At 36.9% G+C, this 19067-nt stretch overlaps 1 protein-coding gene across 1 annotated transcript; it reads left to right on the forward strand.

Annotated features, from left to right (window-relative positions):
- The first annotated feature begins 1650 nt into the window (after positions 1 to 1650).
- LOC106092169 (lipase 3) lies at positions 1651 to 18290 on the forward strand. The gene is made up of 3 exons (XM_013258941.2): positions 1651 to 2530; positions 15279 to 16007; positions 17780 to 18290. The coding sequence occupies exons 1-3, from the start codon at positions 2399 to 2401 to the stop codon at positions 18164 to 18166; spliced, it is 1248 nt and encodes a 415-aa protein (XP_013114395.2). The 5' UTR covers positions 1651 to 2398; the 3' UTR covers positions 18167 to 18290.
- Positions 18291 to 19067: the final 777 nt, after the last annotated feature.

The raw sequence follows: 19067 nt of genomic DNA on the forward strand, positions 1-19067 counted from the left end.
AGTCAAGATTCCAGATCGGTTTATATGGCAGTTACATCAGGTTATGAACCGATTTTAACCGTATTTAGAACAGTTGTTGGAAGTCATAACAAAACACATCATTCAAAATTTCAGCCACATCGGATAGTAATTGCGCCCTCTAGAGACTCAAGAAGTCAAGACCCCAGATCGGTTTATATGACAGCTATATCGGGTTATGGACCGATTTCCACCATACTTAGCACAGTTGTTGGAAGTCATACCGTAACACGTCATGCAAAATTTCAGCCAAATCGGATAAGAATTGTGCCCTCTAGAGGCTCAAGAAGTCAAGATCCCAGATCGGTTTATATGGCAGCTATATCAAAATATGGACCGATATGATCCATTTACAATCCCAACCGACCTACACTAATAAGAAGTATTTGTGCAAAATTCCCAGCGGTTAGCTTTACCCCTTAGAAAGAAAAGCGTGCTTCCGACAGACAGACGGATGGACGTACTGACAGACGGAGTTAAAATGGCATGTCGATCAAAAACATATCTTTACGGGGTCTTAGACGAATATTTCGAGGAGTTACAAACAGAATGACGAAATTAGTATACTCCCATTCTATGGTGGAGGGTATAAAAAATGAGAACATTGAAAGTAGAATCATTCATATTCCTAATTTAAATTTAAAATTTTTCAAAAATGTCTGAAATATTTTATTTTTTATTTTCAAAAGGTAAAATTTTCAATCAAATTTTTAATTGAAAACAACTTCACGCCCAATTAAAAAAAATATAAGATCTATGAATTGTTTTCTGGGTAAATTGTGATTAAAGTCATAATAATCTAGCTCGTCTATCCAAATCAAAATTTTGTACAGGTATATTTCTTTAATTCAGGACTTACTAATTCTTCCTACTAATGTGAGTCGGATGGGATTTTACGAGGTCAAATCGACACAGGAATATATATAGCTTTTATATATACCAAATGTTTAACTTATTTTATGATTTCTAATTTTATATGTTTATTTTCCAAAAATAACAATCTGAGACGGCTAATTAGAAGAATGACAAATAACAATCTATATTTATGAAATTTGTTTCGTAAACATTTTTTGAAAAGTTTTTCTACCTTGCATTTCCTGTTGCCATAGTTTGTTGCTAAGTTAAACATTGCCGGCATCCTGAGGCAAAAGGGTAAAATTAAACAAGAGAAAAATGTGTAGCATTGTTTGCTTACTTTGGCTTTGGTTTTTATGCCTGACCAGACGGCGAGTGTCAAACAGAGAATATCGAAATGGCTTTGGCAACAGGTTTCATCCACCACCGCCATCGTACTTGGGGAATATTGAATATGAGCGCAGGCGCAAAGCGTGCGCAACAAGTCATACACCAGGCTTTTATCTGAGCAACGAACAGTTATTCATTCATTACCAGCCCACACATACACATGTATCGGCCCGCCAAAAAAACATGCCGACTGAGTGAGTGATCAAGCCCTTGTGGTGTGGCGGTGGGTAGGAATGATAAAAAGCTATCACTGCAAACAAAACTTTGCTAAGCACAAGTAAAGAAGAAGAAGCGGCAGCAGCAACTGAAACTGCAAAAAGTTTTGTCTTGGCGTTTGCCTCATTACCCATACCCATGTCAGGCCCCAGTCGCTTAAAGACTCTCGATCATACATTACCGCCTCCTCCTTGGTTTGGCTTGGCCACGGCGAAATAAGCCATAAAGAGATTCCAACATTTATTTATGTGCAGAACACTTTAAAACCAAGTGCGAAACAAATAACCACGACGGATTTGGGGGACGTCCGATAAGCACTAGGCCAATGCAATACATAAGGCGCGCTGCCACATCGATAGCCTCTTAACTTTGGACAGAGGTGCACGTGCAATAAACCCATTCCCAAAAGGAATAAGTCATACCAGACACCGTTTTTTTATTGTTTTTGTGAAAAATCAAAATAAAAGAAAAAGTTCAAAAGGTGGTCTCCTCATGGACGTCCCATCATCCTCATTACCATCGAAGAAGTTACGTTCATTTAAGGCAACCGGTTAACTATGGTTGCGGTGTTTATTTCTCTCGATTTCCTTCTTTGGCCAACGATGCCGCAACCGTGTGGTGGCAGTGATTAACCCACCGCCGACGAACACGTATTGTTTCATAATCGAAATTAAATTGAATTGAAATGTGTTGAAAATTGAAAAAACAAAAATTTAAAAAAAAAATGATGCAAACAATCAAAATTGATAATCGGTTGTCATTCGAATGTGAAAAAGAGCGTCGAATTTCGAAAGTGAAATTTTAACGAAGCTGAAATGAAATTTTATTTGAAAACAAAGTGTATAAATAGTGAATGTTCTGAACAGAAACCTACTGCCGAAAGATAACAAGCACCACAGTATTGCAGCATCCAAAAAAAATGCTTCAATGCCGGCTGGACCCATTGGCACACATTCTGTGTCCATTTGTCTTCGCCATTGTCTGCAGCTGCAGTTTGAGTGCAGCATTTGTGCCACTGCGACAAAGTCGAGAGATCATCATAACAGATGCGGTATGTTAGTAAATCCTCTTCATTATTATAGGTCAGCCCACCCAGTCAGCCAGTCAGCTAGCATTCCAATTGCAATTGTCCATACGTGCCATGTACCCGCGTGGTTCAGTTGGCGCAGTTGTGACACCATTTGGTTCGGTTAATTTCTGTTGAAATGCAATTCATCAAATGATGTATTTTTTTATTGTTGTTGCCTTACGGGAAGCCCAGATGTATGATGACTTCCCGTGTGGTGTAGTGCGCATGCGTATGTCATAACTTTTGTCAGGCTGTCAGTGTAGCTACTAAATGTTATTGAGACATAAAAAACTGAAAACTTTATATAGTTAGAAACAAAATTAGCAAGACGAAGATAAATACTGACAAGTTGTATTTGAACGAATAGCCTCGGCGACCAACAAACCAAAGGGGAGTTAAAAGTCGTGTGGATGTTTTTTTCTTGCTTTTGCATCAAGAAATTTGTATGCTTTTCATTTGGGGCTGCATATTGAGTTTTTGCGTTATACACTCAAAAAAAAAAGTGAACCCCAAATTTCTTCGATTTGCTTACCAGGTCGAGCTTTGCGCCCTCCCAGGGAGCCTGAATACCTCTGACGAGCTGTTTGACGGTATCAATACATTCCGCCGACGCAAATCGCAGCGTAAAGATGTTCCCTCTAAACTCGCAGCTCATCATTTGTATGGGTGGACCCTCTACAGACATCCACACATGTTGAAAAATTCGATCGTTAACCAGATCCTTCACATGGCACCGATGATCTGGTGGAATCCTGCCGGATGCACAGCCGATATTGATGACTGCATAAGTCAGCTCCGATATTGATGACTGCATAAGTCAGCTCATCTCTGTTGTGCTTCCTTGCCACTCTGGCGTAAGAGGGCGGATCCTTACCATTCTCAGCGACCATCTTCCCCTTCCGTGATGGCTGTGGCCTCCTATTGGAAGTCACAGTCCAGTCCACAGAAGACTCAGGGGAACTGTGCATCCCTCTGGTTTATCCGTCTCTTCCTCATTAATTAGTCTCATCATTTTCCCCGCATGTCCTACACATGCCATCACTTGCCGCACCGATTTTAATTAATAACAAGTTAGATCGTGCTAAGTTCGGCCGGGCCGAATCTTATATACCCTCCACCATGGATGGCAAACAAAAAATATTTAATAAGAAGTGTTATGCTATGGGAGCTATATCAAGTTATAGTCCGATTCGGACCATAAATGAATGCCGAACATTGTAGAAGTCATTGTGTAATATTTCAGTGCATTCGGATAAGAATTGCGCCTTGTAGGGGCTCAAGAAGCAAAATCGGGAGATAGGTTTATATCGCGGCTGTATCAAGCTATTGATCGATTCAAGCCATATTAGACACATATGTTGAAGGTCATGAGAGAAACCGTTGTACAAAATTTCTGCAAAATCGGATGAGAATTGGGTCCTCTAGAGGCTAAAGAAAACAAGATCCCAGATCGGTTTATATGGCAGCTATATCAGGTTATGTACCGATTTGCGTCCTACTAAGCACAGTTATTGGAAGTCATAACAAAACACCTCATGCATTTCATCCAAATCGGATGAGAATTGCGCGCTATATTGGCTCAAGAAATCAAGATCCAAAATCGGTTTATATGAGAGCTATACCAGATTATGAACCGAATTGAATCATACTTAATGCAGTATTGGAAATAATACAAAAACACTACGTGCAAATCGGACGACAATTGCACCCTCTAGAGGCTCAGGAAGTCAAGACCCAAGATCGGTTTATATGACAGCTATATCAAAACATGGACCGATTTAAACTTTGCTTAGCGCAGCTGTTGGAAGTGATACCAAATCACCACGTGCAAAATTTCAGTCAAATCGGACGAGAATTGCGCCCTCTAGAGGCTTAAGAATTCAAGGCACAAGATCAGTTTATATGGCAGCCATATCAAAACATAGACCGATTTGGCCCATTTACAAACCCAACCGACCTAAACTAATAAAAAGTATTTGTGCAAAATTTCAAGGAGCTAGCCTTACTCCTTCGAAAGTTAGCGTGTTTTTGACAGACAGACGGACGGATATGGCCGATCAAGAATATATATACTTTATGGGGTCTCAGACGCATATTTCCAGGTGTTACAAACAGAATGACAAAATTAGTATACCCCCATCCTATGGTGGAAAGTATAAAAACTTTAGTTATTTCTGTTTATAGAGTAACCACCTATTTTTTATGGCGTCCGCGTATCTATCTGTACGGGTAGTTTTTGGTATGGTTCCATAGCTTGTCCGCATTCAGAATTCATGTCGCTATTACTTAATTTACAATGTCTCCCATATATGTTCTATGGGATTGAGGTCAGGAGACTGAGCAGTTTGCGACCTAACCTGAACCCCATTGAATTTTAACCAATCCTTTACCAATTTACTAGTATGTTTTCCATGTTGAAATACCAATTTCAGTAGGATATTCCATTCTGCATAAGTTAACATTATATGTTCCAAATTCCAACATAGTCGTTCATATGTACAAAAGACTCCAATGTATTAATACATTTCCCCCACCATATTTGACTACCTTTTTTGTATAATGTGCTTTATATTATGTGTTTTGAAAGCATCATACATACTGTCTAAACCCAATTCCACCAAATAATAAAGTTTTACATTCGTCGGTCAACAAAAAGTTCCTCCATTTTTCCAATAGCCAATCGATATGTTCTGTGCCAAACTAAACTGATTGTTTCTTGTTCAGCATTGGTACCATTCTTGAACGAATTGCTAATAAGTCACTTTCCAACAGTGTTTTCCGAATAGTGGGAACAGTAGTAGTAGTAGTAGTTTACTCATTCTTATAATTTTGTTTTACAAATATCTAAAATAATATAACTAGTTATAATAGTATTTACAAAGGTTATATTATTAAAATTTTAAACTTTTAAACTAATTACAAGAATACCATATCGACTATGTGACCATATCTAAAAGTTGTCTGTCACAACCAATTATCAATTGAGTTTCTTCTGCTATGTTTTTTAACATTAAAGACAAATAGTATATTTTCTTTAATATTTATGAAATAGATATAAATTTTTCGTAATTTCAAAACAATTCATGAAAATTACATTTTCTGTAATTTGATACAGTACGAACATAATTATACAATTTTTCCCAGTTATTACCTTCTTCACCATTTAATAAGCTAATTAGCTCTCCTTCTTCTTATTGACTCGTTCCTAAATATCTAATCCTTAATTCCCTCATAATTGAGCATATTGCCATGAAATGTTGAATAGTTTCATTTTGCTCTGTGTTACATAAGGTACACGGTGTACTAACTGCTTGGTTGAAAGAGTTGGCATTTAATGGCAGTATATCTGCTCTGGTTCTCATTATAATGGAAATTTTATCCAGATTATATAAAACTTTTATGAAATCTACGCCAACATTGTAATTTAAAAATCTGTAGTAACGGGTTTCGCTTGTTAGGGCTCGATCAATTTTTTTTTCCAAATAATTTCGTAACTTGAGTTCTTGCATCAATGCATTAGTTTTTATATTCCATTCTCCAGCAGTTCTTATAATATTATCAGATGAGATATTTGCTTCGCTGAACCTGCTTACCAACGCTTCTGCCCAGAAAAATTTTCTATTCCATACCTTCAACGGTAGTTTATGCGGCAGTCTTTCGTTTCCATATTTATACAGCGCCTTGGAAATATAATTTATATGCATTTGTAGCGTGTAGAAGTGATTGTCAACTGTATCGGTTTCCAACGACAATATGTAGTTCGGTATAAAATCAGAGAGTTTAAGAGCTCTATTAAGAAAATACCTTTGAAGCTTGTCCACCTCTTCAAACCAGGAGTAGCCCCATATTTGAGCAGCATACGACTGCTTGGATCTGCATACACTCTTAAAAATTCTCCACTTTGACAAAAGGGTGACCTGTGGTCGGTTTATCAGTGCTTTCCATGTTCAATTAATGCAGCTTTTGGATAATTTATTCCATTTTTCAACATATTTTGTGAATGAATAGCATAACTCCCAAGTCACAATATTCATTTACTATTTCGATGTTCTGATTTCGGTATGACCATTTATTGTCTGCAGGTAATCGACCTCCGTTTCTGAACAGTAGGACCAACTACAGTCAGATTTAGACTTTTTTGAATATTTCTTAAGACTCCGTAGAGTTTGTTTTGCTATATCACAAACCTGTTCTTTTATGTTTGGGACCGATTTTTTCAGACTTTTTTAATGTGGTGAGGCATTTGTAATGATTGATCAAAGTATCCTACTATTTCCTTAATTTGTCTATACATTTTTCGTAGTTTTTTGGTAGATCTTCGTAGTATTGGGGCAATTCTATTCTTTCCTTATAATTAAAATAATCCATACTCCTATTTTTTTTCGAACAAGGCCATGTGGTGACCATAAATAAAACAATCAATGGCATGGCCATGGTTAGCTGTAGCTATGATTAGACGCATAGAGTGTCTAAAATGAAAAAAATATTTAGTTGCAGTAACTATAAAATAATTAAAATAGTTTAAATAAAACTTACCTAAAATGAATATTTAGCTGCTGCAAAAATCCATGGTTGCTTGTGGTTTTAATTATTAAAACCACAAGCAATTAACCGAAGTTTTATTACCTACCTAAAATGAAAACAGAAAATAAATAATACAAAATAAAATAATATTAAATAAAAAAAAAAAATTATAAAATAAATTAAAGAAAATATGTATTAAAATAAAAGAAAATTAATATAAAAAAATAATTAATTAAGTAATTAATTGATTGGTAACTGAATGAATAAAAAAAATATTACAGAATTAAAAAAATAAACAAAAGAATAAATAAATTAAAAAATAAATAATTTAATAAATTGATATAAGAGGGTTGCCTTTTATATTTCTGGATTAGAGAACAAAAACAAATACCCTTTTGCATGCGTTTGAACCAATTGTCGAAGCATTTTTGCCACTCTGATTGAGGTATCTCCAAAACATGCATTCTGAACGCATCAAACGCTTCTTCAGGCGTCAAAAAACGTTGATCTCTCATTTTATTTTTTTACGTACGGGAATAAGAAGAAATCATTCGGTGCCAAGTCAGAATTATGCGGCGGATGACTCATCAGAGCAGTGTTGTCACTCCGAATCTTATATACCCTCCACCATGGATCGCATTTTCGAGTTCTTTGCGCGGTATCTCTTTTTAGGCAAACAAAGAATATTGAGTATGAACTGTTATGCTTGGAGCTATATCAGGTTATAGTCCAATTCGGACCATAAATGAATTGAATTCTGAACATTGTAGAAGTCATTGTGTTTTGTGTATTTCAGCCAATTCGAATAAGAATTGGGCCCTTTGGGGCTCAAAAAGCAAAATCGGATGATAGGTTTATATGGAAGCTGAATCGAGCTATAGATAGATTCAGACCATATTAGAAACGAATGTTGAAGGTCATGAGAGAATCCGTTGTACGAAATTTCTGCCAAATCGGATGGGAATTGCGCCCTCTAGAGGCTCAAGAAGTCAAGACTCAAGATCGGTTTATATGACAGCTATATCAAAACATAGACCGATTTGGCCCATTTACAATCACAACTGTGTGCTTTCGGCAGACAGACGGACGGACGGGCATGGCTAGATCGACTTAAAACGACATGACGATTAAGAATGCATATACTTTATGGGGTCTCAGACGCATATTTAGAGGTGTTACAAACAGAATGACGAAATTAGTATACCCCCATCCTATGGTGGTGGGTATACAAATTAATGAATTAATTGACTTTTGAAATGAAAATTGCCTAAATTTCAACCACGATCATAATTGAAAAAAGTCAGGATTCCATTAAAAGAAAAGATTGATTCTCTTAATTTTTAATTTGAAAACGTTTTCAATTTCATCTCCATTTTCAATTATATTTTATTTTATTTCCATTTATTTTTATTTTATTTATATTTTATTTCCATTTATTACTTGCATATTATAAAATATTATTTTTGGTAATAAACAAAGAAAAGCCTTTTATGCATTTCATCTCTATAAAATAAACATGAACAGCTTTTATATGCAAAAGCTTCTGCATTCGAATTTATTATTGTGCAAAAATCAAGTGTCAAGCATACATAATTTACACCGATAGCCCACGACACTACATTACATTATGACACGTGCTGGCATTTGCACAGACAGACGGAGACGAAAAAGGCAGACTGCTTATAATGAAGTGGATATGTTTTTTTAATTTGATTTGTGTTCGGCCTAATGTCTGTCACTCACAGCAATCAAGCCAAACAAGTAACTGACTAAATAAAAGTCTGGCGAAAAACCATTTTTTGGCATACGCCGGTCGATTTCGTTTCAAGGTTTTCATGTGCCCTCTTCTGGTGTGTGTGTGTGTGTGTAACCGGTGAATTTGTAAATTGGCCATGTTTCCATCTCCATCCAAATAAACATATGGACTTCTACATTGTAAAACATAATTGGACTGGTTACATTCCCATTTGTCGGTAGAAGAGGTCATGCATTTATATTAAGAGAACCGCAATGGAACAACTTACAACTCCCTTTGATGTTATGGGCTTATTATGAATTAAATGTCTCATATACTAAAAAAAAGTAAACCCCATATGAATGAAAATTGAAATTATCTTGAATTGACGCTTAAGATTGTTTTTGTTCCGTTTTGTGTACTCAATTCCTTATTTTAGGTTTATGCGAGTGACCCTAAATATAGTTGGAATTTTCAAGAAGTTGGAATATCTGAACTGAATTTCGGCATGTTTCGAACATAATTGTAAAGAAAATTCTAACGCGTCCTAATTGGTATTATTATATTTCATCAAATTTATCGTGTGATAAGCCTTAGTAGGTTAGTGATGAATTACTTAAAAATTTTTCTCTTTTTCCTGTTTTATGTAATAAGGAGAACAAATCAAATTAAGGTTTTATATGCATTGGGTAGTAGAAATAAATAGTTTCCATGAATACTTTACCCGAAGCTTTTATATTGTGGAATTAAATTTGGTTTAAAAGTATTATTAACTAACAAATTATTATTTTGTTTGCAAATATACAATTGTTTTACCTGTACATTTTTTGTTTAACCAAAAAAGAAAACTTTGAATAATGATTATTAATTTTTAATTAATTTAGCTTAAACTACAAATCTAATTGCTTAATAACACTTGCACTCCACTTTTCATTCGCATTTATAAACAAATAATCGAAATTTTTTTTTTCATTTTTAATATACTATTATCCATATCCCATGACTCGTTTTTATCATTCTTCTAACCATAGTTACCTGCAGTTATAATTTGCCGCACAGAATGTCCAAAAATAAAACAACTAGTTGCTGTACCCATAACATAATTTAAACAAGTAAGAGCGTGCTAACTTCGGCCGGGCCGAATCTTATATACCCTCCACCATTGATCGCATTTGTCGAGTTCTATGCGCGGCATCTCTTTTTAGACAAACATAGAATATTGAATAAGAACTGTTATGCTATTGGAGCTATATCTAGATAAGTAAATGCTGAACATTGTAGAAGTCATTTTGTAATATTTCAGTTCATTCGGATAAGAATTGCGCCTTGTAGGGGCTCTAGAAGCAAAATTGAGGGATAAGTTTTTATGGGAGCTGTATCAAGCTATTGATCGATTCAGACTACATTAGACACTTATGTTGAAGGTCATAAGAGAAGCCGTTGTACAAAATTTCAGCCAAATCGGGTGAGAAGTGCGCACTCTAGTGGTTCAAAAAGTCAAGATCCCAGGTCGGTTTATATCAGGTTCTATACCGATTTACGCCATACTTAGCACAGTTATTGGAAGTCATAACAAAACACCTCATGCAAAATTTCAGCCTAATCGGACGAGAATTGTGCGCACTTTGGCTCAAGAAGTCAAGATCCCAGATCGGTTTATATGACAGCTATATCAAAACATGGACCGATTAAAACCATACTTAGCGTAGTTGTTGGTAGTGGTACCAAAACACCACGTGCAAAATTTCGGTTAAATCGGACTAGACTTGTGGCCTCTAAAGGCTGAAGAAGTCAAAACCCAAGATCGGTTTATATGGCAGCTATATCAAAACATGGACCGATTACAACCATACTTAGAGTAATTGTTGGTAGTGCTACCAAAACACTACGTGCAAAATTTTAATAAAACCGGACGAGAATTGCGCCCTCTAGAGGCTCAAGAAGTCAAGACCCATAATCGGTTTATATGGCAGCCATATTAAAACATGGACCGATGTAAATACTCAGCGTAGTTGTTTGAAGTGCTACCAAAACACTACGTGCAAAATTTCAATAAAATCGGATAAGAATTGCGCTTTCTAGAGGCTCAAGAAGCCAAAACCCAAGATCGGTTTATATGGCAGCTATATCAAAACATGGACCGATTTGACCCATTTACAATACCAACCGACCTAAACTAATAAAAGGTATTTGTGCGAAATTTCAAGCGGCTAGCTTTACTCCTTCGAATGTTAACGTGCTTTCGACAGACAGACGGACGAACATGGCTAGATCGACTTAAAACTACATGACGATCAAGAATATATATACTTTATGGGGTCTTAGATGCATATTTCGAGGTGTTACAAACAGAATGACGAAATTAGTATACCCCCCATCCTATGGTGGAGGGTATAAAAATAGAACTAACCTAAAATGTATATTTGTCTGCCGCTTTGAATATAAATTTTCTGCAAAACACCATGGTTGCTCGTGCTTTAATTATATTAACCAGTGTTTTGATTTGTCACATTGAATGTCTAAAATTAAAACCAAAAAAAAAAAAAAACTTATTGAAGTAACTATAAAATAATAACATTATTTAAAAAGACGATTTTAGTTGTATTCGATGCATCAAAAATGAAAAATATATTTATGCTCACATAATCTTCAAATTTAGCGAGAAAATTAAATTATATTTTAGTTGTAAAATAAATAAATAATAATAATAGACAAGACTTCTCCAAAACACACAAACATTTATCAAATATTTTTGGACAAAAAGTACTGATCTGTTTTGCTGAAATCCTGTTTAAAAGTATTAAATTAGGATTATTGTGATTATCATTAGCCACCATTAATGAAAAATATTATTTTAAACATAAACAATCGAATACGCACAACTGAAAATAGTTACTGAATATTTTATGAAAAAGTCATAACAAAGCATGCTGACTGTTTTGCAAAGAAGTAGATATACTACAAGATGCTATTGAAAATGTTTTAAAACTGCATTTACATATTTTAAGGATCATGTATACCATATTTCATTCCCTACTAACTAAAAAGTTTTATATTAAACTTACTTTTACAACGTGGTGGACTGACATGTCCTCAAAATATATGGAAGTAAGCTTTATTAAATATTTGCTACAAAATGTTTTTTTCCACACAAATTCTTTTTTGGTATGCCACGGATTAGTATTTTTGAACGTGAATTTTAGTTCTTTAAGCTGGTAGAAAATTTCCATACCTACTTTTAGTATATGAACTAAATGCAATTTATTCTTTCATAAAGCGTAATAAAACTTTTATACCAATTTCTGGTACAATTTTTCTACATTATACGATACCCATTTTCAGTGTATTCATTTACTTTAACAAATGTAAAGAAATAATATTTTTATTCCGTCTTAACAAATAAATAAATTATAAACTCTTTGTCTATCTACCAATATTAGCGAAGGTCTGTCCGAGACTGACGTACATATATGGCATACGTTTCTTGCCCATCCAACCAAAAATTTTTTTTAACAGAGTTAAAAATAATAAGAAAATCGCACAACTGTTTGAACTTGGTCGGACTTTGTCGTTAGTTCGTTGTAAATTTGGTTTTGATCCGACGTAGGTGGCGGTGTCGGAGAGTCGAAAGGCAGATAAAGTGATAAAGATATGCTTCACTGTCTCCCTGTCTCATCACTGTTACATCCGACGTTGCCAACTCTGGGGAAATATATATAATTCAAATTCTTATGACAATCAACGTAGGCCCTCGGCCGAGTACCAGTGTTAGCATAGAATAATTAGTAGTTGATATGGTTCAGTCCAGAAACTTTGTTCCGTGTCGTCCATGGCTCCTGAAATAAGGCAATATGAATCTTGCCCTTGCTGATTTTCTCCATCAGAGGGTGAGTAGCTGTCTCGCTCCGGTGGAGGTTTATCTGGATGATCTCAATCATTGGTCCTCCATTAGATGGGCTTCTTGGAAGTGAGTGATGATCTCATCGTATGCTCCCTGTTCCTTACGCTGCATTGAGTTTCCCGTCACTGCACTGCCTGATAGTCTTCCGAATCTTTAGAAAGTCGGTAATGATTCCATCATCGGGTCCGCTGTGTTGAGTATACCGCTCCTGCACTGCCCGATGTACCAATATTAGGATCTTTGCCTTGACTAGTCTTCCAAATCTTGAGTAAATGGGCTTCTTGGGAGCAGGTTGTGGTATCATCGTAGGCTCCCTGTGCGTTAGACGGCAATGAATTCTCTGTTACTACATTGCCTGATGTTATAGCATTGGGATCTTTATCTATCCTAGTTTTATTAATCTCGAGAAAGTCGTGGATGGTTCCTTCGTCGAGTCCCTGTTCGTTAGAATGTCGCCCCTGCACTGCCTGATGTTTTAGTATTAAGATCTTCACTTATCCTAGTCTTCCCAATATTGAGGGAGTCGGTGATAATCTCTTCTTCGGCCCCCTGTCCGTTAGGCGTTATTGAGTATTCCGCCAATGCACCACCTGATGGCTCAATATTAGGATATTCGCCTGTTCTTGCCTTTCCAATCTTGAAAAAGACGGCCATGGCCCCGTAGTACGCCATGCCGTTAGTCTAAGCCAAACTTGTCACGATAACTTAATCAATGGCAACCACAAGGAGAGTTCCTTCCTCCTTCTCCTCCCTGTGCGAAAACCTGCCATTTCTCCACGGCTAAATCTTGGTTTTGCTTGTTTAAGACCTCCATCATGCGTTCCGACGCGATTTCGCCGCCCACATTCTTAATGAACACCGTCGTCTTTGTGAGCTGTGGGATTTCCATCTTTCTCACAAGGTCGAGCTTTGCGCCCTAGGGAGTGTGGATACTTCCAACGAGCTTTGTGGCGGTATCAATTCATTCCGCTGACACAAAGCGCAGCGTTAATATGTCCCCTCTATACTCACAGCTCATAATTCGTATGGGTAAAACCCCTTCAGAGTTCAATACATGTTCTATAACCCGATCGTTTACCAAATGGCTCACCTGAGACCGACGATCTGGTCGAATCCCACCGGATGCACAGCCGATACCGACGACTGCATAAGTCATCTCATATCTGTTGTGCTTGCTTGCCAATCCGGCGTTAGAGGGCGGCTCCTTATCTTTTCTCAGCGACCATCTTCCCTTTCCGTGATGGCTGTGGCATCCATTTGTAAGTCACAGCCATCCATGAAGACTCAGGGGCCGTGTGCTCTTTCTTCGTTCCTGTTCCGACTTTGTCTCCCTTCACAGGACTCTGTCTGGTGTCTTTATTGCAGGGGGGCTGGCTTGGTCTTCCCAAAGTACTTGAAAGCGGGGAGCTCTTTTTCTTCTTCAGCATTTTAGCAGTGTTATGCTCTTCGAGAGATCTGATTCTCTTCCCAACTTCCTGAGAAGTGCCTGTAATGTCAGTTCTATCCCCTCCAGCATCCTGCACTTTCGCCCGATTGCGCTGCCGGTACATACTCCTCTGCCTCCTTCGACGTGCCCCGGATCACTTTCCCGGTCTGCATGTGAGCTTTGCAAAGCCATCGATCACTTCTGCCGTCATCCCGCTGCCCTCCTCTCTCGATTCGGCTGCGATGACTGTTTCTCTTTTATCTTTGAATTTTATCTTTTAACTTTCAAACGACATAAAATTCCTTAAGAATTTAGTAATTTTTTCTAGCTTCCTTCACTTTTCTTGATTATTTCAGCTCAGAATCATCTTGGCATCAAGCTCGTGGTTCAAGAGCTTAGTGCATGTGATACTGTTGTGTAACTTTTGAAGGGTTAAATAAAACCAATATAGGATGAATTCCAATTGAACTGAAATGTAGTTGAAAAATATCGAAGGCAGTCTTATTGTGGTTTCCTATAGACATTTGTATATGGAAAGGTAAAGACAGAAACGCATCAACTCTACAACAATGTTCATTTATTATGTGGTTTGAGGTGACGTGAGGTTGTTGCTTTAATGCACTCATTCGATTAGTATAGCTGGATGTCAAATCAATTTCCTTTCCAGTGTAGGCACGTGGCAGCATCCCCAACTCATAGTCAAAGCTCCAAAAGTGACTAGCCAATATTACGAAAATTAGCAAACTTCAAAGTGTTTGTTGTTTGCTTTCGGCCATATGAATGAATGAATGGCTGATTGGTTGAATGGTTCGTTGGTATGGTGAGGGTTTTTGAGTGTTTACGATGTCATTGAATGCGCAAAGGAATCACCTCAAAATGTCGTTCTCATAAAATTTTCAACGTACGTGACTCACGTAGAAATCTCGACTTGTGTTGTTTTATGCAAATAGGCATTTGGAATTAATTCACGGTCAGCGGTTGGTAAAACTCATGACGTCTAGTTGGCTGGCTGGCCCGCGAACCAAAACGTTTGACTGACTCACGTAGTTGACGTCTTAAAATGTTTACCGGCACTTGCAAACTTTCTCAAATGTGGGTCAAGTTTATTTTATCTGAAATGTAAACAATGTCCATGTTTTTCCAGGTGAGGCGTATACGTCATGACGGATTTCCCGTGGAATATCACAAGGTACAGACCAAGGATGGTTATATTTTGACACTGCATCGCATACCCATTTTGCAACAGTTCCCATATGGCAGTCAACGTGTAATAAGGCGACCAGTGGTTTTTATGCTGGCCGGAATCTATGCCTCGTCAGATGCTTGGCTGCTCAATGGTCGGGAGAATTCTTTGCCCTATCTACTCTCTCGTCATGGTTTCGATGTGTGGCTGGGGAACAATCGGGGCAATGTGTATTCGAGGCAGAATATCTTCCACAATGCCAGTGATCCCGAGTTTTGGAACTTTTCTTGGCATGAGATGAGCATCTATGACATGACCGCCATGGTGGACTTCATTCGTGCATATACAGGCGAGAGAAGGATGCATTTTATTGCCATATCTCAAGGAGGTACCGTCTTCTTAGTTCTGAATTCCATGTTGCCTCAATACAATCAAGTCTTCAAGACCGCTACCCTATTGGCCCCAGTGGCCTATGTCAGCAATACCAAGGGCAGTTTGGCAAAGATTTTTGGACCCTTGTTGGGAACAAGAAATTACGTTTCCAAGGTACTGGAAGGCGTCGAGATGGTGTCCACAAATAAGTATGTAAAGAAACTACTATCCATGGCGTGTTTGGAGAACGAAAGGCCACTGGTATGTGTTAGTCGTCTGTGGCCTGCAGCAGGTTATGATACCCAACTTTTAAATAAGGTAAGCAAAACGTTTTTTACATCTTTTTTTTTCAAGTATTTTGTATGTTAAGCCTAGTACTGACTTCATACACAGCGAAAATGCCTATTAATTTACTACGAAATCCAACAGACTCCTTTCTTTGTCAGAACGCAAACAAATGTCAAACAACAACATACAACAAAGACGGCGGTATTAAGCAGAGTTGATTCGCCGCATTTCGTGAGCATTTTATTACATTTGCAATTAAAATTGCGCGAAATTAATCCTGATGCAGCGACATGTCGCTACTATTTTACTCATAGAACTCAGTACCACTTGTACAGAATGTGTTCGTATTATCTTCATCACCATTTTTATAGTGCATTTTGACAGTTGTCCGTGTGAAAAGTCGAAGTCAGTACTAGGCTTTAGGGCCAAAATTATTTTATTTCACAATTTTTTTTTGTTTCTCTTTCGAGTGATCGAAGATTTTTGCAACGGAAACGGAAAGCCAGAGATCACTACGCACCAAGCACTATAGGGCAAAACAGAATGAGCGCGTTGTGATTTGTTTTTGAGCGTCGCGTTGTAAAATGCAAACAAATACCAAAAAATCAACGCGCAAAAGTTAAAAATTTTTCAATTTTGACGACTGAAATCGAGCGTCATTTGTGTTGCCGCATCATTTAATTATGTATTGTTTTACTTGTGAGCGTTGCTTTTGTGTTGAATGTGTGTTTGCAGAGTTGAATTTTCCAACGCGATACTCAAAAACAATGCACAACGCGTTCATGGTCTTTCGGCCTTAAACTTTGTTTAGAACACTTTTTAACCATGTTAGGCGTGGAGGCTTCAAGGGCCAAACATTGGCTGGTCATACATCTCTGTGATAGACTTTTTTTCTATACGACTACACATATCATTTATCCAACTTTTGGAAGTTGTATTGATGGCTTCGAACGTTAATCAACGGTCGCGGCTCTCACTGTAGCTCCGTGTGTCCAGGTCCGAATCTCGGCCGTGCTCTGCCGGTGGAAGAGATCAACTAGTGTGAAAGGTGTACAACCAATGTATGATTTTGAAGCCACCACACCTAAAATGGTTGAAAAGTCTTCCAACCAAAGATGAAAAGCGTCCCATAGTGGTTGGTGTTTTTTAGCACCATAAAATATTGGTGTAAGACCAATATTTTAACGTAAAAACCTTCTAGGTTGCCATAACATTAAAAAACAAGCTAGCGAGATCCCACTGTCCGTCATATACGGTGATGATTAGTTGTGACTTCCAGCACACCAATTTCGGAAATGAAATGATACTCACAAATATAAAACTTTTCAAGGGAATACTTGGCATAGAAATCCTTTCATACATACATAAAATTTGCAAAAGGTGTTGAAATTCTAAATACAAATAGATTAACCATAACGGACTTTTTCCATCTTATTGGTGATATACCCAAATTTACCTTTAAATTGAGTACCATATTTGCGTGGCGAAAAAGATCATGCCGAAATAAAAGTCTCGAAATTTTATTAGCAATGCGAAACAATTAATTGTACTAAATAGGACACTTTTTGTTAAAAGAATTACATAGAATGAAAATATTTTTTTATTTTTAATTCCAAAACCACAAATGCTTGCATAATAAATTGCTGTGTTCTTCGATTAATCGTTTCTTATTATCTGTTATCGATAACTTACCAGTACAACTTAGCCCTGATATGTTATTCAAAACATCTGAGTTGCACTGGATGGGGCTAAAATAAAACACAGTAAATATCTACTAATGCTAACATTTATTTTCATTTCAGACTCTACTGCCTGATATCATGGCAAATTTTCCCGTTGGAGGTTCTTTCAAACAAATGATGCATTATTTTCAAGGTTACATGTCAAAGAAGTTTCGCCAATATGACTATGGGCCAGAGCAAAATTATCTGCGTTACCATCAGATTGAGCCTCCTGAATATTGCTTGGAAAATGTCAGAGTTCCCACTACTATTTATTATGCCGAGAATGATTACATCGTCTCGGTTGAAGATATTTGGAGGTTAGTTCGTCGCTTACGAAGTGTTCAGGCGGTGTATAAGTTACCTTATAAACGTTGGAACCATTTTGATTTTATCTGTGGTCTGGGAGTGCGACAAATCATTTTTGAAAATGTTGTCAAAAGTCTACTACACTACGAATATGGCTAAAGTTCTACAAAACTTAATATAGCATTGATTATGTTTTGTAGAAAGCGATAATGCCAAATATTTTCATTTCGTATGAATTTGTATAACTTGTGATAGCTTAATATTAGATATACGATTAAGTTCAAATGTGAAAAGTTTATAATTAATAGTATTTAATAAAGCATAGTGTAATTTACAATGTATGTCCACCGATAATTGTTGTTGTTTTTTATTTTGAATTAAAGGGCAAACTGTTATAATGAAAAGGTTGAAAGGAAATCCTATGCAAAGTTCTTCTAGAATATCGATGGTGCTAAGAATTTTGTTCACTTAATATATTAGTACATAATTAAAATCAAAATTTGTCAAAAATAAGCTATCCAAGTATCCGCAGAACCAAATGTACTCCTAGAACCCTGTATGTGATCATATATTAAATCACAGAATGCAGCAATTAAACCTGTCCAAATTCAGCTCTTTTATTTTCTCCAATGCCTGAAAGAAGAAAGAAAGATCCTAATATTTTAGCAGCGAAAATGATTACTATCTTCCGCGACAACTGTTTCATGATACAAGTTGCACAAGTCATTATTCCTAAATTCTGCAGCCATAGAAAAAATAAAGCACGGGCTTGGTAAAAAAAGTGAATAAACACACAAATATTATCAGATCATCCACAAATGTTCATAGATCTGAAACAATTTTGTGGGCTGCTGAGAATCGAACCTGTGTTCCATCATCCCATGATTGTTTGTTTACCAACGCCTTACCACATTGCATGAAATCAGCAATGCGCGTTCATAAAATTGGTTGGCTGGTAATTTATCCAGAACTTCGTTGTCCTGGATAGATGTAGTTTACCGTTTATACCCAAGTAATTTTCATAGCTATACCTCACTCAAGACTATGTTCGTATCACTTA

This window comes from Stomoxys calcitrans, chromosome 2 (assembly GCF_963082655.1).
Source record: "Stomoxys calcitrans chromosome 2, idStoCalc2.1, whole genome shotgun sequence".
In the NCBI taxonomy this organism is placed as follows: Eukaryota; Metazoa; Arthropoda; class Insecta; order Diptera; family Muscidae; genus Stomoxys; species Stomoxys calcitrans.